Source organism: Schistocerca piceifrons, chromosome X (assembly GCF_021461385.2).
Source record: "Schistocerca piceifrons isolate TAMUIC-IGC-003096 chromosome X, iqSchPice1.1, whole genome shotgun sequence".
Lineage (NCBI taxonomy): Eukaryota > Metazoa > Arthropoda > Insecta > Orthoptera > Acrididae > Schistocerca > Schistocerca piceifrons.
In genome coordinates, this window is record NC_060149.1 from 395,803,643 (window position 1) to 395,827,111 (window position 23,469).

At 41.2% G+C, this 23,469-nt stretch overlaps 1 protein-coding gene across 2 annotated transcripts in view; it reads left to right on the plus strand.

Annotated features, from left to right (window-relative positions):
• Nucleotides 1–23,469, plus strand: part of LOC124721494 (ero1-like protein) — an 83,483-nt gene that overhangs the window by 30,706 nt on the left and 29,308 nt on the right. For both annotated transcript variants that reach the window (XM_047246504.1, XM_047246503.1), the window contains exons 5-7: nt 12,090–12,151; nt 23,054–23,242; nt 23,410–23,456. In XM_047246504.1, coding sequence (XP_047102460.1) covers nt 12,090–12,151; nt 23,054–23,242; nt 23,410–23,456 — 298 coding nt within the window. The remainder of the gene's footprint in view (nt 1–12,089; nt 12,152–23,053; nt 23,243–23,409; nt 23,457–23,469) is intronic.

Below are 23,469 nucleotides of genomic sequence, written 5' to 3' on the forward strand. Positions count from 1 at the left end.
CAAGCCAACAAACTTTTGCCTCACAGGGCGATGTCACCTGCTACACAACCAGCAGGCCAGAAAGTACAGAAGGAATACTCCTATGAAGACTTTTTATGTCCCTCCAGCCAACAAACATCCGAGCTTCCTCTGCCAGTTGGAAAGGCTCCAAGAAATAAAATAAATGCAAACGGACGTCTCCTTTGCCATCTTGGAGATCCTCTTCGACAGTGTTGCAATGTGTTACCCTCGCCCAGCCATCCTCCGTGTTGCCGGTGTGCACTGCTAACCATTTTTTTCTACCCTGGACTGTGCAGACCAACAGAAGGAGAATGCCAACGCCTCTGTAGATCTCGTGGAGCAGGATCCTCCAGCCTCTGTGCCCTGTAGCAGTGAATCTTCGAAGACTGGCACTTGGCAGCCACTGAGGTGACACGACTTCATTTTTTCCCTCCTCCCCTTTCCGCGTCATGATTCTTCTCCAATGGAATGTTCATGGCCTTTGATTCAACTAAGATGACTTATGGCTTCTCTTGGAGTCGCATTGCCCGCTTGTTCTCTGCCTCCAGGAAACAAAATTGTCTTCACGACCGCTTTGAGCTCCTGCATTTCTTCCCGGTCCACTTTGACCTTCCCCCACCCCCCTGCTTGGTGACTTTAGTGCACACCATCCCCTTTGGAGTTCTCCCACAGCCTGCCCAGGAGGTTCCTTTTGGTTGACTTTCTCAATCAACATAATGTCATCTGCCGTAATGCTGGAGCACTCATGTTACTTTCAGACTCCACGCACACCTATTCCCATTTGGACTGCTCCTTCTGCACTGCCCAGCTTGTCCACAGTCTCGAGTGGCCCAGTCTCTCTTTTAGCAGTTCCACTCCCTCTTCAATCATGGGGGCAACCTGCGATGGCTCTCGGGGACCAAGTTCCATTCCCAAATTTCTGACCTGACAGTACCAGATTATGTCATAGTGGTCCCTATTGCTATCTCCAACACCTTGGGCCACTGTTTTGTGGAATGTCACCTTTATTGTGCGGGAGCTAGATCGAGCTCTCATTTCATACTGATCCTCCGCCCCAGGACCGGACAATTTTAACATTCAGATGTTGCAAAACCTTTCTCTTATGGGAAAGCACTTTCTCCTCCATACATACAATTGCATTTGGGCAGAGGACACATTCCCAGAAGCTGGTGTGAAGCCACTGCCCTACCCATACCTAAACCCGGTAAGGACAAACAGCTTACTTATAGTTATTGCCCCATTTTTCTCTTGAGCTGTGTTTGCAAGGTGATGTAACATATGATTCATGCCCGACTCGTAGGGTAGAGTTTCACAATTTACTAACTACCGTACCGAGTGGATTTCGAGCGTGCCATTCTGCAGTTGACCATGCCATCACTGTGTCAACCCATGTTGTGAATGGTTTTCTGTGGAAATACCAGACTGTACCAGTGTTCTCGATTTGCTGTAAGCCTGGGACACATGCTGGAAGACTGGTATCCTCTATACTTCTGTGGCTGCATGCCCCGTCCCCTTCAGGAATATTTAAAAAACAGAGTTTTCAAGATGCATGTGGATACTGCCTTGATGGACGCCTTATTCCAGGATAACGGTGTGCCTCAGGGTTCCATCCTGAGCATCGTCCTCTTTGCTATTGCCATTAACCCTGTTATGGCCTGTCTCCTGCCGGGTATCTATTTTGTGATCTATTGCAGTTCTCCATAGACTGGTTTCCTGGAGTGGCGTCTTTAGCAATGTCGCAATCGTCTTTACTCGTGGAGCATCGACAATGGCCTTCACTTTTCTGCTGACTAAACTGTTTGTATGAATTTCTGGTGGCACAGTGGGTTTCTTCCGCCGAATTTCTGTTGATGCAATTGGTTTCTTCCACCGTCTTTACATCTTGGGCCTGTTGCTCTTCCGTTCATTGAAACTACAAAATTCTTTGGGCTCATGCCTGATAAGAAACTTTCTTGGTCCTCACACGTGGTTCACTTGGTTGCCCACTGTACGCGGTCCCTCAGTGTCCTCAGCTTTACTTTCTGGAGAGCAGATCAGACCACCCTACTCCTTTTGTACTGGTCCCATGTCTGTTCGATACTAGACTGTTTTGTGTATGCTTCAGCACATCCATCCCTCTTATGCCATCTCAATACTATCCGCCATCATGGCATCTGTTTGGCCAATGGCACCTTTTACGCTAGCCTGGTCAAGAGTCTGTATGCAGAAGCTGCCGAAGTACCGCTGTCATGACTTTCTCTGCAGCAGATACACATGGTGTTTGTCTGCCATGCCTGGTCACCGATCCTATGCTCCCTTCTTCAATGGCTCCTTTGATTGCCAGTATGGGGCACGTCCTTCTGTTACGTCTTGGAGTTACTTTTGGCTCTTCCTCTGGCTGCTTAACTTCATGGTACCTGCCACTTTGCCAATGGGTGTGAACCCTTCACCAACTTGGCTTCATTTGGCAGCCCATGTTTACTTCGGCCTTCATTTACTTCCTAAGGACGCTACTCAGCCTCGCTCTATCACCAAAGTTTCATGACCTTCACATGGAACTTCGTGATAGTACCTTTGTGTAGAGTGACTGCTCTCGGACTGACCATGGTGTCGGGTGTGCCATCGTCACTGACGCTAACGATTTTCAGTATCGGCTTCTGGAACACTGCTCAGTATTTACAGCAGAACTCTTCACCCTGTATCAGGCCACATAGTACTTTTGGAAACACAGGATTTTCGATTATGTCATCTGCTCCAACTCTATTGTGCCCTTCAGAGCCTTTATGTGCTGTACACTGTGCATACCTTAGTGCAACGGGTCCAGGAAAGCTGTTGCTTGCTCACTTTTGCTGGAGCCACTGTCATGTTTATGTGGGTTCCTAGTCACATTGATTTGATGGGAAATGAGGCTGCTGCCACTGCTGCCAAGGCTGCAGTCCTCGTATCTCAGCCTGCTAGTTCTCCCATTCCCTTCGACAATCTCTGTGTTGCCATCTGTGAGCAAGTTGAGTCACTTTGACATCACCACTGGTTCTCCCTTCATGGGTGCAAGCTCCGGGGAGTTAAGCCTCTCCCAGCGGCTTGGATGACCACCTCTTGGCCCTCCCACTGTGAGGAGATCATTTTAGCTAGGTTATGTATTGGGCGCTGTATTTTTAGCCAACATCATTTGTTAAGTGGTACTCCTCAACCACTTTGTGCTAATTTCTGATGGAACACCTGTTTTTTAACCACTTGTGTTCTCATGTATGTTTGCTGTGTGAGTTTAGGTAGTTTTAGCGAATGATGCACAGGCTGTTGACTGCTTTTTACTTTTTATGCATCGTAGCGATATGGCAAAGGACATTTAATCTTTAGTTCAGCACCTCAGTTTCTCTATGGTGTATTTTATGGATATTTCTCCAAGTTCCAGTTTTTAGCTGTCTTTCCTTCCATCGATTGGGCTTAACATGCAGGCGGTCTTAGCCCCTTTCTTTTGTCTTTGTGTTCTATGGTTCTGACATGGGCACATGTGACCCTAGTTGTTTTTGCACCTTAAAACAAAACAAAACAAAACTAAACAAAACAATCATTACCATCTAGCCTACCTTTACAATATGAGCAAAAATATTATGACCACCTGCTTCATAGCGTGTTGGTCCACCTTTGGAACACTATACAGCAGTGATTGTTTGTGATGTAGATTTGGCAAGTCCTCAGCAGGTTTCTGGTGATATGTGGCTCCTTATAGTTACACACAGTTCCTGGAAATTACTGGTCGCCGGTTTGTGGGTGTGAAACTGGTGCCCAGTAGCATCTCAGTTACATTCCATTGAATTCAGATTGGGGAAATTTGATGGCAGAGACATTGTCAGTTCACTATCATATTTCCTCAAACTTTTGTAGGGCAATTCTCCACCACTGTCAGGGAGGAAATTGAGCATAGGGGGATTCAGGTGATCCTCAGTAATGTTCACGTAGTCCACAGCCATCTGTGGTGCTTTTGAATACTACCACAGGTCCTGTGCAATCTCAGGTGAATGTCCCACATAGCATAATACTGCCACCACCGGTCTGCATCCGTAGCAGTGCAAATGATTCAAGCAGCTATCCACATGGATGGCAGCATATCCAGACATTTCTGGGAGTGTAACAATAAATGTCATTCATCTGATCAGACAACTCATTTCCATTGATCCGTGGTCTAATCTCGATGCTCTTGTGCCCACGGAAATCATAATTTATGTCTTTGGGTAACTGTGGGACCATACAGGGGTCGTCTGTCTGGAGTCCAAGGTTCAGTAATGTGTACCAAATGGTGTGCTCCAAAATACTTTAGCCTGCGTTGACATTGTATTCCATCATGTGGTCTGTCACATACCACCAGCGGTCCTGCATTATAGAGTGGATAACCCTCTGACCTCCAAGTTCTGTCACGAAATGTGGACGTCCTACATCCTGTTGCCTGCTGATGGTGTCAACATTGTCCTACCACTTTCCGTAGATGCTTATGACAGTAATGTGCAACATTGCCAGATGATGGGGCCTAAAATTCTACTCTTTGTCAAAGTTACTGATGTCAGTGCATTTCCCCATTTGTGGTCCCGTATCATCACTGTAACCATCTGGCTTTATCTCTGTTCCACTTTATATGCTTTCTTTATGGTGTCACATACCTCTGAGGACATGAGGCAGCATTCACTCTCACTGTGAGAAGCTGTCCTAATGTTTTGGATCACCAGTGTTTTGCAGTCTTAATTTATGATTTTGTTGCTGCTGTTCACTTCTTGCAGTTTTCTGTTCCTAGTACTACGTGGAAGTTATTACCTTTAAATAAGTGAAACCAGTTCTAGGAAGTTACCTTGGGCACTTGCAGTTAATTAATCCCACATTAACATTTTCTCTCTTTGAGCTGCCAAGACAAATGTTCCAATATTAACTTGAAAAACATGCATATCGCAAAAAAAAAAGGATGCCATAATTTGAGCAATATTGAGAAGCTGTGGGGCCCATCATATCAATGAGAGCAGGAACTGATAGCCACGAGATCTACAGGGCAAAAGACAGGCTTCATCTACATCTACATTTATACTCCGCAAGCCACCCAATGGTGTGTGGCGGAGGGCACTTTACGTGCCACTGTCATTACCTCCCTTTTCTGTTCCAGTCGCATATGGTTCGTGGGAAGAACGACTGTCCGAAAGCCTCCGTGCGCGCTCAAATCTCTCTAATTTTACATTCGTGATCTCCTCGGGAGGTATAAGTAGGGGGAAGCAATATATTCGATACCTCATCCAGAAACGCACCCTCTCGAAACCTGGTGAGCAAGCTACACCGCGATGCAGAGCGCCTCTCTTGCAGAGAGTTTGCTAAGCATCTCCGTAACGCTATCACGGTTACCAAATAACCCTGTGACGAAACGCGCCGCTCTTCTTTGGATCTTTTCTATCTCCTTCGTCAACCCGACCTGGTACGGATCCCACACTGATGAGCAATACTCAAGTATAGGTCGAACGAGTGTTTTGTAAGCCACCTCCTTTGTTGATGGACTACATTTTCTAAGGACTCTCCCAATAAATCTCAACCTGGTACCCGCCTTACCAACAATTAATTTTATATGATCATTCCACTTCAAATCGTTCCGCACGCATACTCCCAGATATTTTACAGAAGTAGCTGCTACCAGTTTTTGTTCCACTATCATGCAATCATACAATAAAGGATCCTTCTTTCTATGTATTCACAATACATTACATTTGTCTGTGTTAAGGGTCAGTTGCCACTCCCTGCACCAAGTGCCTATTCGCTGCAGATCTTCCTGCATTTCGCTACAATTTTGTAATGCTGCAACTTCTCTGTATACTACATCATCATCCACGAAAAGCCGCATGGAACTTCCGACACTATCTACTAGGTCATTTATATATATTGAGAAAAGCAATGGTCCCATAACACTCCCCTGTGGCACGTCAGAGGTTACTTTAACGTCTGTAGATGTCTCTCCATTGATAACAACATGCTGTGTTCTGTTTGCTAAAAATTCTTCAATCCAGCCACACAGCTGGTCTGATATTCCGTAGGCTCTTACTTTGTTTATCAGGCGACAGTGTGCGGAACTGTATCGAACGCCTTCCGGAAGTCAAGGAAAATAGCATCTACCTGGGAGCCTGTATCTAATATTTTCTGGGTCTCATGAACAAATAAAGCGAGTTGGGTCTCACACAATCGCTGTTTCCGCAATCCATGTTGATTCCTACAGAGTAGATTCTGGGTTTCCAAAAATGACATGATACTCGAGCAAAAAACATGTTCTAAAATTCTACAACAGATCGACGTCAGAGATATAGGTCTATAGTTTTGCGCATCTGCTCAACGACCCTTCTTGAAGACTGGGACTACCTGTGCTCTTTTCCAATCATTTGGAACTTTCCGTTCCTCTAGAGACTTGCGGTACACGGCTGTTAGAAGGGGGGCAAGTTCTTTCGCATACTCTGTGTAGAATCAAATTGGTATCTCGTCAGGTCCAGTGGAGTTTCCTCTGTTGAGTGATTCCAGTTGCTTTTCTATTCCTTGGACTCTTATTTCAATGTCAGCCATTTTTTCGTTTGTGCGAGGATTTAGAGAAGGAACTGCAGTGTGGTCTTCCTCTGTGAAACAGCTTTGGAAAAAGGTGTTTAGTATTTCAGCTTTACATGTGTCATCCTCTGTTTCAATGCCATCATCATCCCGGAGTGTCTGGATATGCTGTTTCGAGCCACTTACTGATTTAACGTAAGACCAGAACTTCCTAGGATTTTCTGTCAAGTCAGTACATATAATTTTACTTTCGAATTCACTGAACGCTTCACGCATAGCCCTCCCTACGCTAACTTTGACATCGTTTAGCTTCTTTTTGTCTGAGAGGTTTTGGCTGCGTTTAAATTTGCTAAATTTGCTTTCGCAGTAGTTTCCTAACTTTGTTGTTGAACCACGGTGGGTTTTTCCCGTCCCTCACAGTTTTACTCGGCATGTACCTGTCTAAAACAAATTTTACGATTGCCTTGAACTTTTTCCATAAACACTCAACATTGTCAGTGTCAGAACAGAAATTTTCATTTTGATCTGTTAGGTAGTCTGAAATCTGCCTTCTATTACTCTTGCTAAACAGATAAACCTTCCTCCCTTTTTTTATATTCCTATTAACTTACATATTCAGGGATGCTGCAACGGCCTTATGATCACTGATTCCCTGTTCTGCACTTACAGAGTCAAAAAGTTCGGGTCTGTTTTTTATCAGTAGGTCCAAGATGTTATCTCCACGAGTCGGTTCTCTGTTTAATTGCTCGAGGTAATTTTCGGATAGTGCACTCAGTATAATGTCACTCTATGCTCTGTCCCTACCACCCGTCCTAAACATCTGAGTGTCCCAATCTATATCTGGTAAATTGAAATCGCCACCTGAGACTATAACATGCTGAGAAAATTTATGTGAAATGTATTCCAAATTTTCTCTCAGTTGTTCTGCCACTAATGCTGCTGAGTCAGGAGGTCGGTAAAAGGAGCCAATTATTAACCTAGCTCGGTTGTTGAGTGTAACCTCCACCCATAATAATTCACAGGAACTATCCACTTCTATTTCACTACAGGATAAACTACTACTAACAGCGACGAACACTCCACCACCGGTTGCATGCAATCTATCCTTTCTAAACACCGTCTGTACCTTTGTAAAAATTTCGGCAGAATTTATCTCTGGCTTCAACCAGCTTTCTGTACCTATAACGATTTCGGCTTCGGTGCTTTCTATCAGTGCTTGAAGTTCCGGTACTTTACCAACGCAGCTTCGACAGTTTACAATTACAATACCGACTGCTGCTTGGTCCCCGCATGTCCTGACTTTGCCCTGCACCTGTTGAGGCTGTTGCCCTTTCTGTACTTGCCCAAGGCCATCTAACCTAAAAAACCGCCCAGCCCACGCCACACAACCCCTGCTACCCGTGTAGCCGCTTGTTGCGTGTAGTGGACTCCTGACCTATCCAGCGGAACCCGAAACCCCACCACCCTATGGCGCAAGTCGAGGAATCTGCAGCCCACACGGTCGCAGAACCGTCTCAGCCTCTGATTCAGACCCTCCACTCGGCTCTGTACCAAAGGTCCGCAGTCAGTGCTGTCGACGATGCTGCAGATGGTGAGCTCTGCTTTCATTCCGCTAGCGAGACTGACAGTCTTCCTCAAATCAGATGAGGTGTGACATATTCATAGCAATATACAACAATCATAAATCATCCTGGGTATAAATTGTCTGGCCTTCAATAGGTATCAAGAACAAGATAAAAATTTGTAGTTTCAGCCTTGTATTGCCCACTGGATGTTAGCAAAAGTAATGGAGATATTTGTGGGCAATAAAATGGACAAGGAAGATTTTACCTCATCTTGGACAAGAGCTAGAATCATTTACTTGGAATAGTAAACATGTAATGGAGCTGTTGGTAAAGTTCAAGTGAATAGTTACTCATGACCCAGAAAAATATGAACCTAGCAACTTTATTAAAGACGTATAAGAGAACCCTTGCTGTACGAAACATCATGAAGCATCATACGAGATAATACAGTAAGTATAAGTCATAGCATAAATTTATATATAAAAAGGACAGAGTCTGAGTTAAATTGGGGGAGGTTATAGATTGACAACGAATGTTCACATGCATTTGGCACATCATGAGCTGCTATATTGCAAGTTGTGTTTGGGGTCCTGCGTCTTGATATGTGTGTCAGAGAAAGAGCTGCTATATACTAGATGAAGAAAAACTGTCCAAAAAAAAGCAAATGAAATACTTGAGACTTGTGAAGATAATAGCATCCCCATCACAAAGTGTATTATGGATTTTTGGCGGGAGAGGTGGTACTCTTCTGCCACTGTAAATATTGCTTCTTCCCAAATGTTGGATAGAGACTCCAAATTGTGTAGAGCTATAGATACACATAATCACATCCTCTGGAATGTCCAGTTTGAGTCCTTGATGTTAGGGAAGGGAAACAGCAACTTCAGGACATTCCTGTCTACAAGGCAATGTCTAATGACTTGGAAGTCAGCTTCTTGAATGAAATAGCTTGATTCTTCTCAGAGCCAGCCAAAAGGGAGAGTACAAACCAACTAATACGCACCCAGGAAGAAAGGATGTGACATGCTATGTAGGAGGGGGAATGGCTTGATACCAAGATTGGAATGCAGCAAAATGGGTTTGGCAAACTGACAACTTGTCTTACTTTCCAAATCAGAGTTTTCTTCTTATCTGAAATTGAGCCTGAAAGGGAGACAAGATCTTCAGTACAACTGCCATAAGGGTGGTGAAATGGGAAATACTCTAGTACACCATTGACTTGCTGTAGGATCAACGAGGCCATAACGCTAGTGCAAAAAGGAAACTGGATGTAGAGTACCCCGGCTGTTAAGATTACATGAGGTAACTCAAAAAGTGTTGTAATTTTGTCCCTCAACATATTTTTTGGGATAAAGACAAATTTCTTCTGTTTTTCCTTTCCATTTCCTCTTTAACTTCTTTTTGTTTTAGGTCTCTTTTATCTGATTTTTTAATATTTTAGCATATAATTAGTTCTTGGAAGAAGCAAGTGCAAAGGAATGCATACTTCTGTAATGGTTGTACATCCACTGGCAGGTAACAAAATCCTGAGTATATATCATTGACAACTTGGACATACTGAAAGCAGCTTTATAATGAAAAAACTGTCCATTAGTTGACTGGATGATGGACAATCAGTGAAGTAATAATTGTAATAACAGTAATGGAAATGAAGTGCCTAAGACAGATCCAAGGAGTAACCATATGAGCTAGAGAACAAATGTATCGATAAGGAATTGACGTGGAATCCAAGGTATAAATAAATGGATGAAGACAAGGAAAAGAAATTGGAAGGATTATGTGGAAAGGGCGGGAGGCAGTAGTACCGGGTGCTTATAATGAAACTGGCAGTGTTGTGAGTGCTACAGTGCATGCTGTATAAATCTTCGGACACTGAAGCATTGTAGGTATGTTCATTGATGTACATAGTGTGCTGAAAAAAATAATAGTTCCACTTTCTGCCACGAGGTGAAAATATGACACTCTAAGCTGTCATAATGTAGTGTGGGTGGTAGAAACTTGAATTATTATTTTTTTCAGCATACTCTGTGAGTACACCAATTAATCAAAATACATAATTATGATGTTTCAGAATCCTGCAATGTATGCAGCCTGTACTGCAGCACTCGGCACACAGCTAGTTTGATTGTAACTACCCGACAGTATGCCTAGTCGGGTGCCTGCAGGCAGCTTTCCCTAGATTTTACTGTACGTATTTGTTGTTTGTAGATGATTTCTCTGTCTTTCGTTTCTTCTCCAGTCTTTCAGCAACCCACCAGTTGTTGCTGACAATTTAACTTTCACAGAGTGAGGTGGTGCAGTGGTTAGCACACTGGATTTGCATTCAGGAAGGATGATGATTCCAACTTGACAGGCCATTCAGATTTAGGATTTCTGTGATTTCCGTAAATTGATCCAGGAAAATGCTGGGACGGTGCCTTTGAAAGGACGTGGCCTATTTCCTTCCCCATCCTTGTCACAATCTGAGCTTGTGCTCCATCCCTAGTGACCTCGAACTCAATGGGATGTGAAACCTAGTCTTCCTTCCTTCCTTAGAATTTAGCTTTCCTCAGTAGAGGATGAGAGACACTGTTCTTAATATTAAAGAAAATAGTGAGGTTTTTGGACTCTCATTTGATTTTAAGCTTACCATGATCTGACACTTTAAAAAACTGAAAGCATGGTCCCTCTAAGCACTAAATATTTTAAAATGCATAAATCATAGTTTGTGGGGAGCAAACCCAGCCAGTCTGCTCCAGTTTCACAGAGCCTTCTTGTGATACTGGCTTGATCAGGAGTGTGTCCTCTATGGGTCTGCAAAATACACATATTTAAATGACATTGCACACCATGAGGGAACCGAGCTAACAACCAGAGCCTTTAGGCCCAGCCATATTCCAAGCCTATCTGCTGAGATTGGTGAGCCACCAAACTTCAGGCAGTGACTTCTCGTGGAGCAGCAAGCCTATGAAACAATACCCATGCCTTAGATGTCTGCGTACCATTCTCACTCATTGTTGGAATGTTTTTTCAGGTGGTGTAAGGTAGTTATTAATATATGTAGTTTATTTTTAAATAGTTTCATACATAAGGTTTCATGAACACCAGATATGATCCTCACAGTGCATTTCTGTGCAGTGCATACTTCATGCCTGTACGTGGAATTGCCCGTGAAAATAAATTCCATATGACATTGATGAATACAATTATGCAAATTAAGCTAATTTTGATTCTTTCATCACCAAAACTGGTAATTACATGTAGAGCAAAAGTTGCTGAACTCAAACATTTGTGAAGATATATTTGATTACCAGTTCAAATTTTGATTAATATTTACACCTGGGAATTTTGAAATGGAAATATACTGTGAAAATGTAGATGAATGGTAAGAATATCAGTAAATCCAAAGAAAACAATAAGAAGGAGGAAGTAGTACCCACTTGCTCTGGAATATGTGTAGATACACTCAGGATTTGGTTGAGGAAGCCATACTGACAAAACCTTTCAAAGAAGATGGATATTGAGTCGCGTTGCACCTGCGAATGAAGATGATTAGTGACAAAGCAGGTGGTGGATGCAAAGTGTGACAGCATCAGTGCTTGCTAAGGTTGTAGGCTGGATGCTTGGATGTGTTGGAGAGTGGTTGGCTTATGAGTCTTCAGTCTGATTATCCTTAAGACCAGTATTCTCACAACATGAGTGCTGTATCCTGCCTGACATCAATACTGCTTCAGTGCGTTGTGATCTGTGTGAGTAAGGCGTGCCAACTGTTTTTGTTTTTTACAAATGCACTGAAGTATATGTGTACATTTAAATATTTGTGGTAATATTTATAATTAACATGTGAATAGTGATAGTTTCTATAGTTGTTTTGTTGCTGCTCCTTCACTTTACCACATGCTGGGGATAAGAGAGTTTTAGCTCCCCACAAATATTTACCAAGTAATTTTACCATCTATTATGTCATTATTTGAATGTATTTAATGGCATTTTGTTCTCTTTTTGTTCTAGTACTTAGAGAACACACAGAGTGATTGTGACGATGAGTTGAGCTATATAAACACAACCATTAGGTGAGTGTGTCATTCTGTATTTCTTCTTTGTTATTTGCCATTTCTTATAGCTTTCAAAGTATTTTCTCATACTGCCTTTTTTTTGTGGCGGTGTAAGATCAGTATTTGAAAATTCATTAAAATTGCGCTTAAGAACCTGTAATTAGACATCATTTCATTCCAGGTCTCTGATTTTTATTGTGTGTCTGCAGTTAGCTTCAACAGGATGTGTACTGTGTTCCAGAGGGACTTGTAGTATTGTATAGAATATTTTAACTACACCATCTTATTTTTTTAATGCTATAAGCTGTCAAATATTTTTTCTATTTCTGGGCATAATTTTGAGTGCTAGTATCTTTTTATGAAATATTTAGAAAAAAATCTTGTATTGTTGTGTGCCATGACCATAAAATGGAAAATTTTCTTACTTCACATCTACTGTGAATTGCAATTATAAGATGCAACTTGTGGTTCATGTTAGTGTTTTCTTATAAATAAATCTTTTTCGTAGTGAAATTTTTTTTTAGTTTTGCTGATAGAAAAAATCTTGTGTTGTTGTGTGTCATGACCATAAAATGGAAAATTTTCTTACTTTACATCTACTGTGAATTGCAATTATAAGATGCAACTTGTGGTTCATGTTAGTGTTTTCTTATAAATAAATGGAATGGCTGGCCAGTACTTATCTTTTTTGTAGTGAAATTATTATTATTATTATTATTATTATTATTATTATTATTTTTTTTTTTTTTTTTTTTCTGATAGAAATGCTTTAGGAACTTGTATATCCATTCTTTGATGGAGGGATTGGGATGTTGGGAAGGTGGTGTAGATACGCAGATCTCTTGAGTCATTCTGTAGAGCATGCTTAGCAAATGGGTGCCGGGTGTCCTCAGGGCAGACAGTTCTGTGTCCATTCATGTACTCATCCAGTTTAGTGGTAATCATCCTTATATAAAAAACAGTGCAGTGAACACTTTAGTTGGGAAACAACAAGAGTGGGTTCTTTTGTTGCTCTGCCTTTGCTGTATGATTTGTTGAAGGTGTAGTGATGGGTAGAGTGCAAATGCCTGAGATACATTGTACAATGTGAACAATTTCAAGAATAAGAATATTTGTGTAATAGTCTAGGATGCTCATATGGCTTATCAAGGAAGTTGTAAAGCTTTGGAGGGTGACAAAAGGCAACAGTGGGTGGTGTGAGAAGTACAGGGTGAGGGCAAGATCATCTCATTTCGATACTTGATTTGAGAAAGTCATAACATTGGTGGAGTAATGTATGAGGCATTTGTGGACTGGCAGACAGGGTGCTTATTTGTGGGAGAGGAAAACCTGGGATAGGTTATTTGTATAGCTGTTGAAGAATTTGGCTTAGAACAAGATAAATTTACCTTGGATGCTTGAACTGCATGGAAATTGGGAGGCAACTGTTGAAGGAGAGGATCTGTTGCTTGTTGGATGGTTTTATAAGAGTTGTGTTTTGTATGTGAACCTCAGTAAGATGTAGGTAAGTTAACGAAGGTGGCTTTGAATTTGAGTTTGATCATCAGCAAGTCTACCAAACCAGGAGGCCAAGATTCTGGGTGTTCAGAATTTCCCCTTCCATGTAGCCCGACAAAAGGTTGCTGTAGAACAGGTTACCTTAGCTGTCACCCTTAGATGTTTGTCTGTTTGTCCATCAAAGGAAAAATAGTAATGAGTTAGGACGAATTTGGCTTGTGTGACTTTTTTTTTTTAAGAGTTTCTGGTGGGTGTTTGCGTAGTTAGTGTTAAAGTGCTGAGAGGCTGTGGGTATGCTGGTTGTTGGTGTAAAGAGAGGCTGCATCAGTAGTGACATTGTGGGCTTCGGGTAGTAGAGGAAATGGAAGTGGGTTCAAGACATTGCAGGAAATGGTTGGAGTTTTTTTCTGTGGGATGGGAATCTCTGCATGATGAGTTTTGAGGTGCTGGTATAGAAAGGTCAAGATGTGTTCAGTTGTAACTTTGAAACATGCTACACAGGGATGGCCAGGATATTAATTTTGTATAATTGAGGAAGTAGAGGTATGCAACTCAGGAGAGGCAGAAAAGTCTATGAAGGCAGTTGGGAGACCTTGTTGGGGGTCTAGGGTTGTTAGGATTTTTGCAACTCAGTTTGGATGGAAGGAATGGGGTCTTTATGAAGTTTGATATGCCAATGTGTTCAAAAGCTGATAAAGCACCTTTGCCACAAATTCCCCACAGCAGAGGTACTATAACTACAAAATTATCAATTTCATGTATTGATTTACAATGGACAATAACCATCAGAGTAGAGGTGCATTTCTTAACAAAAAGCATAAAAAACTTTGGTTTCAAAGAGTGGAACTACAAAATATGTTTACTTTCATTCAGGTTTTATATTCTTTTCAAGTGGCCATAAATTGCATCTACATAAAATTCAGTTTTCCAATAACTGAATCCATTAACCATGTAGGCATTGTTTGCTCTTCTGAAAAATTCTGTAGGTAATCATGTTACAGTAATTCATTGTGCATAAAACAAGCAGTGTCATACACTAAACAAACTATGCATTTTATTGCATATCAAAAACACTTTAATCAAAAGGAAGAGAAACTCAACTTTTTAATTTGAAGGAAAATTGCTCAAGGCACATACATTATTATAAAAAGTTTTATTTTACGAAATATAATATGGATAGATAAAAATCTGTTCACCAAACTGTGGCAGGAGAAAACACGTAATAGGTATGGAAACAAATCAATTTCGGAGCCAGTGGCAGAAGGGTTGTGGTGATGAGGGAATAGGAAGAGGTATGAAGGAAAACAACAGACGAGGTGTAGGAAATAGGAAAAGTTATGAAAAAGTCACTGAGAATCCCAGGTCAGGAGAGACTTAGTGGATGGGATGAGAAGGAAAGAGTGATTGTTGATGCCTGCACCATCTAATATTTGAAAACATGAGAATGTAAAGGTGGTAGATACGATAATAGGTAAGACAAACACACACACACACACACACACACACACACAGAGAGAGAGAGAGAGAGAGAGAGAGAGAGAGAGAGAGAGAGAGAAGAAATGTTGAGAACCAACCACATATTGTAAGGAGTTCTGAGGTACTGTTGTCATGAGAGGGTGCTGTGTGCTCTGCTACAGGGTATTGTATATTGCTAGCCTACACTCTCTGTGATAACTTGTCATAACAATGCAAAAGGCCGAACAGTGTTTACATAATAGCTGATACACAACATGTTGTTTCACGGGCAGCTCTCCCCTTGATAGAAAATGTACTGCCAGTTACAGGGCTTGTGTACATAGGATAGGAAGGTGCATGGGCAAGTCTTACAGCGGGGTTAGTCACAGGGCTAGGAGCCATTGAGTAGGGGAATTGGTGCTGGAGCAACATAGGATCTGACCAGGATATTTCAAAGATTGGTGGTGGGAGGCGTGGGGGGAGGGGTGGAAAGCTATTCTCTGTTGGGTGTGCAAAATATCAGACAGAATAGTGTTTCAAGGCAAGATTTTAGGAAGTCATAGCCCTGTTGAAGTAGCTGATTTATTCACTCAAGACCAGGATAATCCTGAGTGACAGAGGTGTATTCCTAAGTTGTTTCCTTAGAGCATTCAGCAGTACCAGAATGAGATATAATGGCGTGGAAATCTGCTTTTGAACTAGGCTGGTGGGGATAATTTTGTAGGGCAAAGGCAGATGTGAGATAGGTGTTGGATTGCTGTAAAGAGTCTGCATCTGAACAAAAAGTTTGCCTCGGATATAAAGGCTGCATGAGAGGGAATGTTTCACACGAAAATCCAAAATCCAGGTCGGACCTGACTTTATAAAATTGCCAATCTAAGACACTTGTTTTATAACAGATACATCAGTAATTTGTAAATTATTTGTACCCCGTTTGGCACATTTTTTGAGGCACAACTTCATGTTATGTGAACACTTGGAGGGTAATGGCAGCTTCATAGTTCTTGACCTTTGTTTTGTGGTGGTGGTGGTGGTGGTGGTGGTGGTGGTGGTGGTGGTGGTGGTGGTGGTGGTGGAGGAGGGGGGGGGGGGAGAAAATTGCACTATTTTATTCAGGGTAAGATCTTATGTTTGCTGTTGACCAAAGCTACCACTCTCATGCTCATCAGTATATAGGTTACATGAAATAAAATATTGTTGATACGTTACTAGTAAATATAAATGTTCATACACCTGAAAAAGTACATAAATTAAATCTACATTATCATATACTCCCCCACATCTTTATTCTCTTTCTATCTTTCACACTTTTATATATGAGGTGCGTTCAATAAGTAATGCAACACTTTTTTTTCCCAGCCAATTTCAGTTGAAAAAAATTTGTTGTGGGATGTCATGGAATATTCCCACTTCAGCCCCCATTATTTGATGTAGTTCCAATAGGAGGCAATGCTATATGTAGCATTCAAACCGGTGTCTGTAACAGAGGTGCATTTCAAGTAGAGTTCTGTTGGCAGAAAACCAGAGCATCAGAGATATTCGTAGGAGCTTGCAGAATGTTTATGGAGACATGGCAGTGACCAAAAGTGTGGTGAGGTCTTGGGTGACGTGTCAGTTGTCATCATCATAACAAGGTCGCACAAACCTGTCTGATGTCCCGCATGCTGACTGGCTGCCCACAGCTGTGACTCCTCTGTTGTTGGAACGTGCAGACACACTCATTTAAGGTGATTGAAGTATCATTATCGAACACCGCATTGCACAACTGGATGTCTCTGTTGGTGGTGCGACACACTCATCCAGCAGTTGGGGTTCTCGAAGGTGTGTGCCTGCTGGGTTCCTCGCGCTTAACAGAAGACCATAAAGAGTAATGAAGGACCATTTGTGCGAAATTGCTTGCACCTTACGAGGCTGATTGTGACAAATGTTTGTCGAACATCATGTCAGGTGGTGAAACATGGGTTAATCACTTTGAACCGGAAATGAAACGGCTATCGATGGAATGGCACCACATCACGTCTCCTCCAAAGGAAAAGTTCAAAGCCACACCCTCAGCTGATAGTCATGGTGGCAGTCTTCTGGGACTGTGAAGAGGTCCTTCTGTTTGATGTACTCTCCAGTGGTGCAATGATCAACTCTGAATTGAATTGTAATATCCTCAGGAAACAGAAGAAAGTACTTTAGTGTGTTTGTCATCACAAAAATGCAAATGAACTTGGCCTTCTTCATGACAACACAAGGCCTCTTAAAAGTCTGTGCAGCCAAGAGGACTTCACAAAACTTCATTGGACTGTTCTTCCTGATCCACCATACAGCCCAGATTGTGTGCTTTCAGACTTCCATCTGTTTGGCCCAATGAAGGATGCACTCTGTGGGAAGCAGTATGTGGATGTTGTGAAGGTTATTGGTGCAACAATAAATTGGCTCCTACGTCAACCAGTAGAGTGGTACGGTGCGGGCATACAGGCCCTCCCAGCAAGGTGGCATAAGGCTGCTGCATTGAATCATTATTATGTTGAAAAATAGGCTTTTGTAGCCAAAATAGTGTGGAATAATATGGTGTATTGCAATCCTGAATAAAATTGACCTGCTTTCAGAAAAAATGTGTTTCATTACTTATTGAATGTTCCTCATATATATACCTTGTAACAAAATAATTTAGTTCTCCCATTAGAGACCATTATTTTTTTAGTTACAACAATGTTTTGTTGGTAAATCATGACCTTCATTCATAAATTGAGCCAATGCCGTATTGTTTCCTTACTTGGCTACAACTCTTCAAACCTCATCACCTGCGATACTGAGTTCGTGTCAGATTGCTTGCTGAATGACATTTCTCCCACTCCTTCCTGTTCCTTACATCACTCATCTTTGACAGGCTTCTGTTCACTGGGTCAGCTGTTTGGCTGATGTGCATCTTCCAACTAAAGCATCGCTCTGTGCATTTTCCATCAAGCTATAATTTTATGTTTTGTAATGCTTCATTTGCAACAGACAATCTACTTTCCTCCAGTATGACTGACTACAGATCAGTGATATGGCCAACTGTTGCCAGGGACATTCAGTAGGTAAAGCAACACTTTTGTTTCTCAAACAGGATGGTTTTATTCATGATTTAAATACAACACATTGTTCTCTGATTCTTTGACTATAACCCACATCTTCCAGTGTGATCTCCATTCAGTACTGTGAGCCTACACCACCTTAATCTGGTAGTTTGTAGACTGTCATGATATCATTCTGCTGGTCTGTGGCTCAACCAAGTTCTTGCTGCATCAATAATTTCCCCATCATTGTTGTAGCACTTCTTGTGGAGTCCATCCTTCAGTAATCCAAATAGATGGAAGTCAGAAGATGCGGGGCTGTTGGGCAGATGAGGAAGAACAGTCCACGAAAGTTTTGTGATCTCCTTGGGTGCACAGACTTGTGTGTGACCTTATATTATCGTGGAGGAGGAGAAGAGCATTCGCAGTTTTGTGGCCACAAACATGCTGTAATTGTTTCTTCAATTTCCTAAGAGTTTCGCAATAGACTTCTTTCTTGATGGTTTTTCTATGAGGGAGGACATTGAACAGAATAACATTTTAATCATCCCATAAGAGTGTAGCCATGATTTTACCAGCTGAGGGCACTGTTTTGTACTACTACATCGAAGGTGATGGGTACTATCACTCAACGAACTGCTGTTTTGTTTCTAGCTCAAAGTAGTGAATCCACGTTTCATCACTTGTGGCAGTGTTCAACATGAAAATTGTCACCATCAGCTTGATGACAAGCAAGCAGTTTGCCACAGATGTTCCATCTTTCCTCTTTATGCTCTTCAGCTAGTCTTAGGGGTACCCAACATGCACAAACATTTGAATACACTAACTGGTGGACAACAGAGGTGCCAAGTTGAACACTGAGTTATTCAGTTGTCATTCGTTAATCACCTCAAATAAGTGTGTCTTCATGTTGCAACATTGTATGCATCATAGCTGTGTGTGGTTAGTCTACACATAGGTGATCAGATTTCCATTCCCTTCTCCTTTTTCTGATGATGACAAATGATTCGCTCAGTGGCTTACTATACTTTTAGCCATTGCCCTGTGTCTGTAGCCATTGTGTAAATGCCTGTGAATATTTGTGATGGTCTGGTTTTTCACCGAAAGAAGTTCAGTGACTGCTTTTTGCTTGCAACATGCCTCAGTTGTAGATGCCATTTTGAAGACTAGTTATGGGACTGCCATCTGCTTAGAGTTACTAGCAGTACATGAGATGATGCAGGAATATTTAAGTATGTCACAAAAAAAATTACTATTTTTTTTATCCAAAATTGGCAAAGGAAAGAGTGTTGCCTCAGTTATTAAATGCCTGACCGCGCGCACACACACACACACACACACACACACACACACACACAATTTCTAATAAGTGTTTTATGTTGTGTTAATGCTGTTTATACTACTAGCATTCTCGCAGAAGATAATTCTGTACCTTACTATAGGGTGGCCTGCAGTCCTGTGCAACTGACATGGAGACACAAAAAAAGATAATATCATTACAAATTATACATTGTTTAATTTTTTATCAGTTTTTGTGTGTGTGTGTGTGTGTGTGTGTGTGTGTGTGTGTGTGTGTGTGTGTGTAAAAAAAAAAATGAGAAAATCTGTTTCCATTAAGCTTCTGTTTTTTGTGGGTGGTTAGAAATAAAACCAAATGTGAATTCTTTTTAGTGTTAATTATTAGCATTAAATAAAGACAGACTGCTGAAAGCAATTCAATTTGCTGTGGGTATTGCACATTGATGGCACTTGATCTAATAAATGTGTGATGTCACATGTTGTTTTGTGATCGTTGGCATGTCTTCTTGAGCTTGAACACGTGATAGTGGGTTATGTATTTTATAAACAGTAAAGTATAAAGAATTCAGGAGCCACAGGCTGTTCGAGCTCACATAACCACTCACAGGCTCCATGTGCCTGGAGGCACAGGTGGCTTAATGCCATCGTGCAGCCAGTCAAGGAGCTTGGGTATAGCGTATGCTGTCATATACGTTGGCCAAGTGCCTGTTAGCAGGAGTGGACAGATGGCTTGTGCCAGGGGCAGCAATATGTTGCTTATTTTTGTAATCAGCATCACTGAAATCCCACAAACCCCTGTGCAAAGCATAGATATCCAAAAAGTGAACATTATTTTTCATTTCCCACTTCATATTTCAGTTTGTCGACACACTATGAAGACACACAAACTCAAAACTCAAGCAACCATTGTCGGCAAAGTTGGAACACGCTGAAAGTGTTTAGTTTGACCGAGTTGGACACACGTGCCGCGTTCATGCGCAGTGGCCAGTAGCGCAGTTGCCCTAGTATCGTCGTATAAACTAGGCTTTACTTTCAAAGTAAATTTGCTTTTACGCAAGGTGAACTATGTGTGAGAATGTACGATGAATTTCTTAAATCATAGTGTTTCACTCTCATTTAAAAATTGACTCTTTGAGGATGAGCCAGTTAGAAGAATTTCAAGCCCAGAAGATCAGACATTTATGTCATTATTAAACAATTTATTGGCACATTTGTATGATATATCTTAAAGTGTAACAGGCACAAAAAAGATCATTATATGTGAAAGCTTAGCTGCTCGTGCAGCCTATTAATCTATAGTTAGAGGAGAGCGGGCATGGCAATTACGACAATAATCGCTCGCACTCCCATCACTTATGAATATTTTTATTCTCGCAGCATATAAACAATGCATGTAGCATAGAGTGCATACTACAGAGAACTAATCTGGCAAAGATACAATTGTTCTCGCTGCGGTATGGTAGTGGTATTATTGGGGGCTGAGCTAGTGGTTCTATGTCTGCACATATCTTAGAGACCAATATTACATGTGAAAACTTTTCTTTTCTTGTAGCAACACTATGTATATTAATTTATACCATTAACTTTTCCTATTTGTGTGTTCATGCTACTCAACAGTGATGTTCCTATTGGGTGACCACATCACGTACCCTATACTCTGAATATCCGCTGTCATTGGCTGGTGAGATCACGTGACATGAGCTGTAACTTGCTTACAAAAGTACGTTGCAATCTCGATTTCAATGCTTTGGAAAGTAACATGCAGTGTTTGGTGGTATTTGCATTTATACTTCTGTACTACAAAAATATGCAACATACATGTTGCTGCCCATCAAAGATCGTTCCAACCCCCCCCCCCCCCCCCCCCACCCCCCCGAGTTTCATTTTCTTAAGTGCTCAGAAATTCTACACTAGTGTAGGATTGATGATGACTACTACATTTCCGAGGGAAAGTATACTATGGAAAAAGTATACTATGGAAAAAGTGTATTTTCACCTGGGAGAAAATGTATTTTTAACTGAGAAATCTGGGAAAATCCAGGAATTTTTTTTCCTTGTCCACGTATACACCCTGATTGTATGGCAGAATAAGTGTGTTAGTGGTACATAATGAGAAAGATTGGTGTCATTGGAACAAAAGTTAAATGAGTCCATTTGAAGAAGTTTCGAATCCATTTGAGTTCGTAATGGTGATATACTATGTACACTGATTGATCAAAACATTATGACCACTTACTTAACAGTGTGTTAGTCAACCTTTGGAATGCATAACAGCTGCAGTTCTGTGTGACATAGATTTGACAAATTCGTGGTAGGCTTCTGGCGATATCTGTTGTGCGATTCCTGTAAATTATTGGCCAGTGGCTTGTGGGTGTGGAGCTGGCATTAGATAGTGCTCCACATGTGTTTCACTGAGTTCAGATCAGGTGAATTGGATGGCCAAGACATCAACATTAGTTCACTATCGTGCTCCTCAAACCACCATAATGATTCTCATCTTGTGGTGTGGACAGTTATCCTGCTAAAAGATGGCATTGCAATCGGAGTCAACATCAAGCGTGAAGGGATAGAGGTGGTTCATGATAATGTTTACATAGTCCACAGCTATCATTGTATTTTTGATTACTGCTATAGGTCCCATAGAAACCCAGGTGAATATCCCATATAGCATAATACTGTTCCCACTGACCTGAGTCCATAGTGTGGTCATTGTTTCAAACAGCCATTCACCTGGATGATGGTATATATGGACACAACCATCAACCTAGTTTAACAAGAAATGTGATTCATATGACCAGATGATATTTCCATTGATCAATGGTCCAGTCTTGATTATCATGTGTCCACTGTAATTGTAATTGACGGTGTTGTAGGGTTGACATGGTAACATGTGGAGCTCACCCACTGCATGGTCGCATTTCAGGAATACATCCAGAATGGTGTGCTTGCACACTTTTGGCAGCACCAGCATTGTACTCAGTCATCAGATCTGCCTCAGATGTCCACTTATCTTGTTTTACAGAACTTGAGCAAACCTCTGAACACCATATTTTGCCATGAAGCATCAATATCCAACAACAAGACACTTATTTTTGGTTTTACTGCCCTACATCCACTTTTCATAGATTATAACATCAGTAGCGCAACTGCCAACCACATTCACCATTTTTCAATATGCTTGTTCACAGACACAGGGCAAAATGATCTACACTTAGATAAGGTCACTTATGCCAGTGTATTTCCTTATTTTCAGCCCCTATCAATGATACAGTGATCCTCTGTTCATCTTAGCTCAACTTATATACTTTTTTACCACAAGACCTATCTCCAGCATCACCATATGGCAATAAATCTCTCAGTGTGCAGTGGTGGTAATGTTTAGGCTTGTCAGTATTTGTTGGAAATGTTGGTTTAATCTATTATCTCAGTACAATTAAGATGTTTAAAGATTTTCTAGTATTATTTTGCTCTTATTTAGAAACCAGAATTTTCCTTATTGCAGGGTCTGTGTAGCATGAAGTATATTCTTGTTATGATATCTATTTCTTCACCCAGTATGAGATGATTGATGTTCACATTGGGATAAAAGGTCAAAAGTTTTACAGTAAACTTTTTACTTTTATAGTGCTGCTACGTATGAAGATTTCAAACGTTGGCAAGAATATGACAATAAACAAGACAATTTCTGTATGTATGATGATGAGGATGATGAAGAATATGTAGATCTTCTTCTGAATCCTGAACGTTATACAGGGTACAAAGGACAGTCCGCCCACCGTATATGGAATAGTATATACAAGGAGAATTGCTTTCGGTAAGTGTATCATTGAAATAGTGCAGTGATGATCCATATTTATATCTCATATCTTGTGTATATACAGTATTATACATATTTTTCTGTAGAGATCTTTTTTCTCTCTCATTTTCACATGTAGTATATTCATTTTGAACTTTCTTTCTATGGATTCTTTTTTTCTGTAGCCCAAAGGACATCTATACTCCATACATACAGTCCTCACATCTTAATGGTAAGCAAAACAG